This window comes from Capra hircus, chromosome 14, assembly GCF_001704415.2.
Source record: "Capra hircus breed San Clemente chromosome 14, ASM170441v1, whole genome shotgun sequence".
In the NCBI taxonomy this organism is placed as follows: Eukaryota; Metazoa; Chordata; class Mammalia; order Artiodactyla; family Bovidae; genus Capra; species Capra hircus.
The window spans coordinates 89,277,739-89,290,246 of record NC_030821.1 but is presented as its reverse complement, the minus strand read 5'-3'; the positions used below and the strand labels follow the sequence as shown (position 1 = coordinate 89,290,246).

General features: G+C 41.2%; 1 protein-coding gene across 2 annotated transcripts in view; it reads right to left on the bottom strand.

Annotated features, from left to right (window-relative positions):
* The window catches only part of ADGRB3 (adhesion G protein-coupled receptor B3), an 883,764-nt gene that overhangs the window by 492,526 nt on the left and 378,730 nt on the right, over positions 1–12,508 (bottom strand). For both annotated transcript variants that reach the window (XM_005688755.3, XM_018058811.1), the window contains 2 exons: positions 3,964–4,065; positions 3,521–3,627 (listed from right to left, as the gene is read on the bottom strand). In XM_005688755.3, the coding sequence (XP_005688812.1) occupies positions 3,521–3,627; positions 3,964–4,065 (209 nt within the window). The remainder of the gene's footprint in view (positions 1–3,520; positions 3,628–3,963; positions 4,066–12,508) is intronic.

Here is a 12,508-nt window from a genome sequence, read left to right as displayed (position 1 = left end):
GTATTACCTTCTTAGAACCCTCCAACTGGCACATCCCCTTTCTGATAAGAAAAGGTGCAGTCATTTATGGAATATCTAGAACACATTTAGCACTATGCTGAACACTAGAGGAATAAATCTTAATAGAAATGATTTCTGTCCTCAAAGAATTCAATAAACATTCAATATGGCAGATGAGTAAGTTCATAATATTAAACTAATTAATGATTCCTTTTTACCTCAGCTGGTTTGTAAGAGGTCATAGAATGCACTCAACTAATGCTTGTTGACAATATGTCATTTCAAACTTAGTCTTCATATAATTTTATAAAATAGGTATATAAAATATTGTAAACTGTGAGTGTGTGTGTACATATATTGTGAACTATATGTGAAAAGTTGGAAAATACAGATCTACTTATTTTAAATAAGTCTCTGCAGTGGGTGACAATTAACATTTAGTGAGTTTCACAAATGTAGAGCAGCAAGAAATTAAATACCCCAAGAGAAATAGGATATTAAATTGTGAAACAACAAACTCTACTAGAAAAGAAGATGCAGAATCATCAAAAGCAATTTCAGAAGTTTGGGGAATCAGAACTAGTCTACACTGAAGTACTACCTAGCTTTGTTACTCAAAGTATGTGAAGCCATAAGCGTACAAGCATGCAAAGGAAAGGATTTAATCCTCATTTCTAACTGACCTTTGAGAGTACATATGATGAGCTCCATGTATTAGGTAACACTCTTTGAGGTATCCTTCGGTGCTACACACCCCTGAATTTGTAAAGGAGAAGACCATCGTCCCCAGGCAAGTACTAGATGAGTGTTTGTATGTATGTAAAACTATATGTATGTTTCTGTATGTGCATATAAACTGTATTCACGTGCAAAAATACATATGACATCAATCCTACCCACTGATCTATCCATTCAATTATCCACCTGCCTGCCTTTCTAACGATCCATTCATCTGTTTTTGTTCATAATTTTTTCACATGTACATTTCAAGTTAAGCTGTAAAATTTTACTCTTAATTTTTTTAACTCAATGCATTTTCTGTACCTGTAGATATTAATACCTCATAGTTACACAGCACATTGCAAACATCTCACATACAATATTTCATCTGCTCTTATTCAAAATCTCCAGAGATGCTAAGATGATGCTATCAATTTCATCTTGCATAGACTTGAGTGAGATCACATGACTTTTCCAAAGGACACACAATCAGAAAATGGTGCCTATAGCACCAGATTCTAGCGCAGAGGATTTCAAATCAAAGACTCAGAAGGGAGCATGACTTCCAGAAAGAAGGTTAAGCTTTGGAACAATTGCACCTGGGATGCAGCTTTCACTCTTGCCTCACTTAACTGGACTGCTCCCAGGATCTTCAATTTCTTTCCATGGGACTAAGGCAGGGATGGCAATATTGCAGGTGGTGGTGGGAACTGGAATTAATCTGTGAAAGTGCCCAGCAGAGTTTGCTTGGTCGTCTGTGGGAGCTGAATGCCCTGAGGCTGTTTCTTCTGCTGCAAAAGCGTGCACTTGATTTCTGCCTGCAAGTGAGCAGGGGCACAGACACATGGGCTGTCCAATCACTAACTGAATGATTTCTACGTGAATCACAACATGAGACTATCTCTCCTATTTCACAGTGGGTTTCTATTTCTCTCCATTAGCAGATGACATGCACTCACAGAAGGCAAGTACATTTAAGTATTACTGTACAAAATGATGAATTTAAAAAGCAAACATTTTACGCCAAGTGATATTATTCATTCTTAACAAATTTGTAAGACTTGACCTATGGTTTACTTAATCGATACAATTATTCTCATTTATTACCATGAATAAATAAGAACTAAATATGAATATTAAGATTAAGCAGATAAAGTATCATGTCTAAAATTAGGTGAAAATAAAATTCATTTAAAATTAAATTCATAAGAAAGTCTTTGGTTATACTTAATTCTGAAATATTTTAATTTTGACACAAGTAAAGCTCAGTGAGGTCAAATATCACCAAATACTTATATGCACGTAAGTATATATTATTAAATATGTGTATTTGTGTATAATTGTATTAATGTGTATATATATAATATCATGTAGGTATATACACATATGTGTGCTGTGCTTAGTCGCTCAGTCATGTCTGATTCTTTGTGACCCCATGTACTGTAGCCCGCCAGGCTCCTCTACCCATGAGGATTCTCCAGGCAAGAATACAGGAGTGGTTTGCCATGCCCTCCTCCAGGGGATCTTCCCAACCCAGGAACTGAACCTAGGTCTCCTACATTGCAGGCAAATTCTTTACCATCCGAGCCACCAGGGAAGCCCATGTACACATATAGGTGTATACATAAATGTATGTACACACAACAACAGAAATAAGGCTCTACGTAGCCAAATAAATCATCAGTTTGACTACTGATTTGGAAAGTAAACATACTAAACAGCATTTGGTTTTCAGGTATTTTTAAAAATGTGCTTTTTTGGTTTTCTGATAACGAGTCAAATACATTCACTTCTTTAATAAGGGTTCTATAAGCTACTTCTCCATCCACGAGTAAGAATGCTCTTTAGTTTTTATTTTTTTTTAAATTATGTTTACTTGTAAGCAACAGTACCAGTACCATATTGTAAAGTAATTAACCTCCAATTTAAATAAGTAAATTTATATTAAAAAAAATAAAAAGTAAATAAATAAATAAATAATTTAAAAAAGGAAAATATAAGCACAACAAAACTTCAGGGCTCTTAACTGCACAGCACCCCTCCAATGTTGGGTTCTCCAAGGCTCTGTCTTATATTTTGTTCTGAGCCCCACAATGTTTGTTCACATAGGAAGCTTTCTCGACTGTCAGGATGAATGACAACAGTCTCTGAAAATGACAATGACTTGCACTGGTAAAAAACCTAGCAACACTTAACTGTGCTCAAAATATTCATACAGCATATTCTGAATAATTCAATGATGTGTGGGAGAAGAGGGGCTATTTCTGGAAATTTGTCCCATGTCATCTTTTGTGAGCAACTAATTTTCTCTGATAAAATAACTGTCTTTTTTTTTTTTTTGGTATCTTAATGTCAAAATGCAGTGAAATTTTTGATACCTATATGACACAGCTTTATTATTTCCTGAGTACTAAAATATTGAAGAATTTAATTTAAAAATGTATGGTATTTTGAAATAAGTCTTATGCACTAGGTAACTGATGTGCCAGTCATGATATAGTTTAATTCATATAGATAAACCCAGGTAACAGATTTTATTCAGGACTTTCCCCCAATAGACAAGGGATCCATTCATTTAAATAGCAGGATCCAAGCAGGATCCATAAAATCCCAAACCCTTGAAATAAAACAGTTTAGCACTGATTTATGAAAGTTAGCTTTCTAGCACAGACTTTTTTACTTCAGGTGTTATTTTCAGAGATTTTATCCATTTGACTATATAGCAGCAGACTAAACTCTCACACAGAGATCATTAACAAGAATTAAACAGAGCAAGTACTAAAGCTGGCTTTGCACCTACTGAATGCTGCAAGTGTCTGTACTCATTTGATATGCATCTTGCAAAGCTCGGCTGTTCCCAGAAGGCCACTCCGTGAAGACTGAGCGAGCAGCGTCTGCTAGCGGTGCCTGCGAGTCACAAAAACAGAGAGCTTTACGACAGGGAGGCTTGGAGGCAGGCTGAAAACCTGGGTTTGTACATTTTCACGCCTTAAACATGCATGTAAATTGTTCCTTTGATTATTTCCACAATGCACATTACTCACACTGAGAAACCATTGAATCGGCAAGATTTTCCAGATCTCTTCATAGGCTACACTTAGGAAGCCCTTTACTAAAATTGCTTTATTAACTGCTTATTAGACAGACTTAGTTTTAGATATAGGACAAAACACGACAGAAGAACACAGCAGGCTGCTGTTGGTGGGTGGTCATTGTCTGGGTTTGAGAGTCATCCTACATTACCTGTGGCATTCATCGGGCACTGATTGAAGGACAAGTCGCCTGCTGGAGTCCTCTTCCACACCATCGACATCAGATAATCCTCTGGGCATATTTCATAAGGTGCTGCAATTTAAAACAAAGGGACTTTTAACACCCGTGGTGTTTATTTTTTAAATGCTGGCAATAAGCAATCCTGAAATGCAGCTCTCTGACTGAAGAGAGCTGTCTTTTTTTAAGTGTGGTGTTTATTGAAATGTTAGAGATGTCTTCAGAAAAGAAACCACCAACTTTCATTTCATTCTCTACAAAATCCTCACAGAAAAAAAGCACGTTTCAAAGAAAGCTTAGGCTTAAAAAAAAAAAGTCATTTGAATATGCCTATTGTGGGGAAGAGAGCAAACGAACCAAGATGGCGTGGTCAGGCTCTCTCACCCCATGTTTTGTGAATAATGACTATGTAACAGTTGAGCTCATGTATAGCGCTGCCCATGTGCATCACGAGTTACCCGCTCAGTCATTTGTGAGGTTTGCCTGTATATGCTTCACCTGGAAAAGCCCAGCAGGGTTGTGTGGGGTTATGTTGTGTTATATATGTCTGCTGCTGTGGCTGTCGTGTCAGTCAGGAGAGAATAAACGTGTCTGCAGTTCCTATGGATCCCTGCATTTTCTTCCAGCCTCTTAGCTCATGCCTTGCCTACCGTGGGTTCAGTGAACAGTGTGAACAGCGAGACAGTTGGTGTCAAGAACAGGATCAGCAATACAACTGGTGTAGTCAACAGGATACCCAGCTGGTAGAGGAGCCTGAGGCTCCACAGAAGAGGTGGCAGGATACCCAGCAGGTAGAAGAGCAGGAGACTCCACTGGCTGCAGGGAGCCAGTGGCCACCACATAGCATGTGGTACCATGTGGCTACGATCCTCTCAGCATGGATTCCAGTGGAAGATTGGGAGGAGGTGGACGGCTCACCGGATAGCACTGAAAAGATGTTACAGGCAAGAGTTCCCACCTGCCGAACAAGGCAGCAAGGGCTGCTGCTGGCACCATGGGGCAGATTTTATTGACTACCTGCAGGTGAGTATGGATAGTGCTCCCCATGATGCTGCGTTGGTGTGCAGTCTCTTGGAAGAACTAGGGCAACATACATTGGCATTAGAGCAAGAACCCAGTGGCCCTGAAGAACCCAGCATCTCTGACAACAAGACGGTAAGTGATGGCGATAATCAATGCTATGAGACCATGGGTCCCACTTGGCAGCAACGCCTATTGCGCAGCAGCAGGTGAAACATGAGCAGCCTATGGCCCGGGGTGGGCATCCTCAAGGGGCCCCATCTGTGACTGAGTTCACAACATACAGACCATATATTCAGGTGGAGTTGGTCGACTTGGGTATGCCAAAGGCGAGGGGCAAAGGCGAGGGGAACCCTTGGCAGCATGGCTCTTGTGATGTTGGGACACAGGTGGACAGTATCCTGTGTTCTGGGGATGGGGCAGAATGACTGGCATCTATCACCAGTCACTCACCCCTCGTCAAGACAAAGGCTGGAAAGAGACACATGTACCCCAATGTTCATTGCAGCACTGTTTATAGTAGCCAGGACATGGAAACAACCTAGATGTCCATCAGCAGATGAATGGATAAGAAAGCTGTGGTACATATACACAATGGAGTATTACTCAGCCGTTAAAAAGAATTCATTTGAATCAGTTCTGATGAGATGGATGAAACTGGAGCCAATTATACAGAGTGAAGTAAGCCAGAAAGAAAAACACCAATACAGTATACTAACACATATATATGGAATTTAGGAAGATGGCAATGACGACCCTGTATGCAAGACAGGAAAAAAGACACAGATGTGTATACCGGACTTTTGGACTCAGAGGGAGAGGGAGAGGGTGGGATGATTTGGGAGAATGGGCATTCTAACATGTATACTGTCATGTAAGAATTGAATCGCCAGTCCACGTCTGACGTAGGGTGCAGCATGCTTGGGGCTGGTGCATGGGGATGACCCAGAGAGACGTTGTGGGGAGGGAGGTGGGAGGGGGGTTCATGTTTGGGAACGCATGTAAGAATTAAAGATTTTAAAATTTAAAAAATAAAAAAAATTTTTTTTTAAATTAAAAAAAAAAAAAGACAAAGGCTGCAGAATGCGAAGCAGCTCATGCAGGGGTCGCTCGTGCAGCGCACGCCCTCATGGAATGGATCAACACCCATCTGCACCCTGTGGATGAATGTGGGGGAGCCCCAGCATATCGGGAGTAAATGGTATAACTAGGCTGCGTTGACCCAAGTGGTGGGAGAACTGGGCATGAGGCAGTCGATAGGTAACCCAAATACCTGAGGCCCAGATGATGAGCGTTTCACTGGCGGCACTCTGGACGCCATTTGAACAGTGCCCGCTGACCTCTTCTGGATCCCTGACTGCTATTCCTGCACCCTGTTTGGGGCGCCCCATCTATGAGGTGACCTCCATGGTGGCTAGCTTGGGAGCGGTAGAGGGATGGCGTGGCAGACGCCATTTTGAAAGTGTGAAGACCCTGAAGGGGGACTGAGCTAGCAGGGGTTCCATCAGGTATGCAGATGCCAATGTGGGCTGATTTGTGCCAAGGCATACCGTAAGGGCTGTGTCCTATGGTGTAAAATGTAAATTTAGGCTGTGTGTCCCATGCTGAAGATTCAGTAGAACAGCTGTATTGCTAATCCTGTTGGGGATGCCAGTTATCTCTCTGTTCACAGTGCTGAAGGCAAGGCATGAGCTAAGAGGCTGGAAGGTCTCTCCCCACAACAGTGTATAAAGGCTGTGTCCATGATGCGCTACTAACCTCTGACTGTCTTGCAGATTTAGAACACTGTGAAAGAATCTTGTGGGTGAGCTGTGAATGCCCTCCTTGAAGGGGTGGGCCTGACGCCTGTGGAGTTTTCTAGGTCCTTAATAAAACCTCATAGGAGTAGATTGCCCCTTTGGAGAATTTCCTGCAATTTCACAAGGACAGATGGTGGACTGGACTTGGCCACGCAAGATAAAGGCACTCCACATATGGTGGGTGGTTCTTCTAGCCCCATGAGGGCAAGGACTGCAACATGAGTTCCAGGCGATACCTGGCATTGGCTTTTGCTATGTATTGGGAGGGATTGGGGGCAGGAGAAGGGGACGACAGAGGATGAGATGGCTGGATGGTATCACTGACTCAATGGACGTGAGTCTGAGTGAACTCTGGGAGTTGGTGATGGACAGGGAGGCCTGGCCTGCTGAGATTCATGGGGTCACAAAGAGTCGGACACGACTGAGTGACTGAACCGAACTGAACTGGGGATATAACTGTTGTTGTAGCTAATGCTGCTGCAAGAGGTAAATCCAAGGGTCACTGTCACTCACCAAGGGAAGGAATATCACAGAAAATGGACTGCATATCAAACGTAAGGTGAGAGAGCTTGAAGGGGTGGACTGTGGGAGAGGGCAAATTAGCCAAGATGGTGTGGTCAGGCTCTCTTGCCCCACGTTTTATAAATAATAAGATTTATTTGTAACTGCTGAGATCCTTTATAGCACTGCGCATGTGCGTCAGGAGGTTTAGGCTACAGCTGAGCTCGCTTAAAGCACTGCGCATGTGCATCACGAGTTACCCACTTGGTCATGACCTACTTTGTGTTCGCCTGTATATGCTTCACCTGGAAGAGCCCAGAAGGGTTCTGTTGTATTATGTTATGTCTGCTGCTAAGGCTGCTATTCCAGCCAGGAGAGAATAGATTTGTCTGCAGTTCTTACAGTTCCTGGCATTTTCTTCCAGCCTCTTAGCTTGCGCCTTGCCTACCATGAGTTCAGTGAACAGTGTGAATAGCGAGACAATTGGTATCACGAAGAGTATCCGCAATACACCTAAAAACTGAACATTATATCATATTCAAACGTATAAATAGTCTTTCTAATACTCATCATTATTCATACAGTTCTGGGATATTACAAAATAAAATGATTTCTAATAAACTGAAAGTCATATCAGAGTTATTAAATGTAGGTGTCAACAGTAAATAAACATAAGGGACAGAACATATAACTTTGTTTTTCTTCATATAAGAGCAATAATGGCAATCACACTACATCATATAAAAATAAATGAATTATTTTCTTTTCCTTCAAAAGCTCAATTTGATTACCGAGCCAAGAAAGATAAAGGGAATTTCAAGAATAACAGATGCATACTACAGATATGAAGGAATTTGTGAAAGAAAAAAAGCATATGTTGTACTAAACCTGACACCTTACTCCTAGAAAGAGCAATTGTCTCTTTTCCAGACACACCTACTGTTCTGCTCCCACACAGCATTGACATTTATATGTTCATATATTTATCCTCACAACTTGCCCGGGATGTTAGGTCCTTTCTATCTTACACATAAAGGTGTATCTGGCACAGAGATGTCGTCCAATGTTGAATGAATACATGAATGCCTATATATGAGTGTGATACCGGTGAGAAATTTCTTGTTCTGGGGACAATATACTATTTAAGTCATTCATAATAAACTGTGGAAAATTCTGAAAGAGATGGGAACACCAGACCACCTGACCTGCCTATTGAGAAACCTGTATGCAGGTCAGGAAGCAACAGTTAGAACTGGACAGGGAACAACAGACTGGTTCCAAACAGGAAAAGGAGTACATCAAGGCTGGATATTGTCACCCTGCTTGTTTAACTTATATGCAGAGTCCATCATGAGAAATGCTGGGCTGGAGGCAGCACAAGCTGGAATCAAGATTGCCAGGAGAAATATCAATGCCTCAGATATGCAGATGACACCACCCTTATGGCAGAAAGTTAAGAAGAACTAAAGGGCCTCTTGATGAAAATGAAAGAGGAGAGTGAAAAAGTTGGCTTAAAGCTCAACATTCAGAAAACTAAGATCATGGCATCTGGTCCCATTGCTTCATGGCAAATAGATGGGGTTTTTAAGAGCAGCTGATTTTATTTTTCTGGGCTCCAAAATTACTGCAGATGGTGCTTGCAGCCATGAAATTAAAAGACATCTACTCCTTGGAAGGAAAGTTATAACCAACTTAGACAGCATATTAAAAAGCAGAGACATTACTTTGTCAACAAACGTCCATCTAGTCAAGGCTATGGTTTTTCCAGTGGTCATGTATGGATGTGAGAGTTGGACTGTAAAGAAAGCTGAGCACCGAAGAATTGATGCTTTTGAAGTGTGGTGTTGGAGAAGACTCTTGAGAGTCCCTTGAACTGCAAGGAGATCCAACCAGTCCATCCTAAGGGAGATCAGTCCTGGATGTTCATTGGAAGGACCGATGTTGAAGCTGAAACTCCAATACTTTGGCCACCTGAAGCGAACAGTTGAATCATTTGAAAAGACCTTGGTGCTGGGAAAGATTGAGGGTAGGAGGAGAAGGGGCCGATAGAGGATGAGATGGTTGGATGGCATCACCAACTCGATGGACATGGGTTTGGGTGGACTCCAGGAGTTGATGATGGACAGGGAGGCCTGGTGTGCTGTGGTTCATGGGGTCTCACAGAGTCAGACACAACTGAGTGACTGAACTGAACTGAATCTTGATACTAATTCAACTTCAGAGTTTAGGAGATTGTTAGGACCCATTAGAGTTGTTAGTAGATGAAGAATGCACTTTGAGACATTGCCATCTTGAAATAATACTTTCTTGAATCACTGAGATGAGTGGTTTAAATGTGGGCATTTAGAACTGAGAGTGACATTGAAGAGCACCTAATCTATCTCCTTGTTCTTTATGGTTGCGGCACCAAGGCCCCCAAAGAAGAGGCTTGTCTAAGTGATGGGACTGGTAGAGGTATCAGCAGGACTGATTCTGGAACTCTGACTCATGCACACCCTCTTTGCTACCTCGATAATCTCCCTCATATTGAGTTTATTTGAGTGTGTATAACATACATATAATCTAGATTCTCATTAAAATCCTCAGGCGCCTGTCTCCGAGTCATGGAATCTTTGTTTGGCGGGTGGTTTAGCCGTTGGTCCAACCTTCACCAGCCCCATATTCATAAATGCCCTGTCGTCACCCACCAGTGATCTCCTAACAGCCAAACCCAACACAGTCACCTTGGTCATCACTCACAGAACCTTACCCATGGCACTTGTTCCTTTGACATCTCCCTCCTACCTGGAAACACTTTATTTAAGGTCTTAGAAGGCTCTTTTGTCTCAAGCACTTGTACCATTCTTTCTCCCTGTCTCATTCTCTGCATTTTTGCAGAATCATCGACCCCTTACATTTTCCTTATGTTAAAAGCTTTCATTAGACAATTTCAAACTATTAATAGCAGTAACATTTTTGAGCCCTCACTAACCATCTTACATGAATGGACTCATTTAATTTCCCCAACAACTTTATAGGATAGAGACTATTAACTGCATTGATCAAATGGGAAAACATGCTCAGAGAGGTGAACTGATTTTTTATTCCAAATATAGATATATTTATTACATGTAAGATGCAGGATGTAAAGTACTTCTATTCTTTGGCCTCCTTCCTCTTCAATGCATTTTTTTCCCTTTTTTAAAAATTCATTTTAATTGGAGGCTAATTACTTTACAATATTGTAGTAGTTTTTGCCAACATTGATATGAATGTTCAATGCAATTTTTATACCACCTCAATAAAGTAATCTTTAAAATGCAGAGTAATCCCATAACATGCTGCATGAAATTTTCCATGGTTTTCCAGTCATCCGACAGGATAAAGATAACTGTTCTGGCTGTGACAGAAAAGGCCCTTCCAGCAAGCCCTAGCCCCTCTCTCCAATTACAATTCATATTTATTCTACCATGAACCAGCCAGCCACATAGAACTGTAATCCTCCAGATACTCCATACAAATTCACATTTCCTTGAGTTTGCAGAAGCTACATCCTCTACTTAAAATACTCACGTCCTTCCTTGTTTTTTGTTAATATTCCTGGTTATCTTTAAAACACATCTTAAATTGTGGATCCTCTGGGAAGCCTCCTCAGTACCTCAGTCACTGGATGTGCAAGTATTATAGCTCTTCCCACAGTGGATGGAAAGCATCTGGTTACATTTGTAAATGTTCTCAACTCCAGAATTTTGCCTTTTAGGAGGCTAATTATGTTTCATTAAATAAATCTTCACCTGCTGTAATGAACTATTATGACGTCTAGCATGTACTAAAGATTCAAAACATGTTTGTTGAGTAAATCAGTTTTACTGAGGAAACAATATAAGCGTAGTGCCGTACAGTAGAACTTTCCGCAATGATAAAGGAGAATTTCACTGTCCAGTATGGTGGCTTCTAGTCAATGTGGCCATTAAGCACTTGGAGTGTGGCAAGTAAGACTGAGAACTGAGTTTTAAATATATCTAATTTTTATTAATGTAATTTAAAATTTTAATATCTACTATCCTGGATAATACAGTAACAGATGATAATTGTGTTTTTGTAAATGTCAACCCAAACTACTATAGAACATGAAAAGGAAAATTACGTGTTAAAATGCACAGAATGTATCATGTACAGTTTATTCCATAGTTGAATTCTATATAAAGCTAGTCTATTTTAAGAAAGTTATAGCAGTGATCAATCTAACATTACCTGACATTTGACTATTCTTTTTGCTTATCTATATACCAAGCTTCTGCTCAACATCACCTAATTAACTCTTCCTTTGTAATCTTTCACTTCACTTGTACCTTTTTATTATTTTCAAACCCAAATTTTCATCAGTTCCATTGATGAAATTTGAAATACATTTCATGAAACTTGTTGCTATAGCTTTCAGTTTTCTTTCCTGATTCAGTCTTGACATAAGTCAACGATAGAACCATCTGCACCCTGATTTCTTCGTTTCCAGGTAAGGTTTCTGAAAGTTTTCACATCCATTGTTATTCCCAAGAGCGCCCTGCCCCAGTCCACCTTGGGCATAAGAAAATCTGGTAATTACAAGCACTCACCGATAGCTCAGCTGGTAAAGAATCTGCCTGCAATGTGGGAGACCTGGGTTCGATCCCTGGGTTGGGACCATCCCCTGGAGAAGAGAAAGGCTACCCACTCCAGTATTCTGGCCTGAAGACTTTCACTTTCCCCACTAGATGGCAAGAGTGGGCCAGCAGGGTGAAACAGTTACCCAGCTCACACCTGGAACTGATGAAGTTCAAAATCAAGGTGGGCTAGGATCAGTGCTCAATTTTTTAAAAAGGTAGGTACAATACTTGGGGAAAACTTCTCTCCGTAAAAGTGCAACGCTGAGCGATTTAAGGAGCATCAGTTACAAGGCTCTACAGCCTTGCTCCTTCGTCAGCTCCTCCACTTCCACTCTAACTGCCCCCTCGAGACTTCTCCAGCTTCAGGAGGACCCCACTCTAGAGCCTGTGCACCTCTTCTTTCTGCCCAGGACACTGTCCCGCTTCCTTCCCTAAACCTCCTCCTGGCTCCTCTCCACTGCCTTCAAGCTCCTCTGTAACCCGTCTTCTCAGAGACAGCCTGCCTGCCTGCCCTATGCATCCAGTCCTTCCTCTGCCCTTGTGTTCTCCAAGACACTCCTAACCACATACATCTGC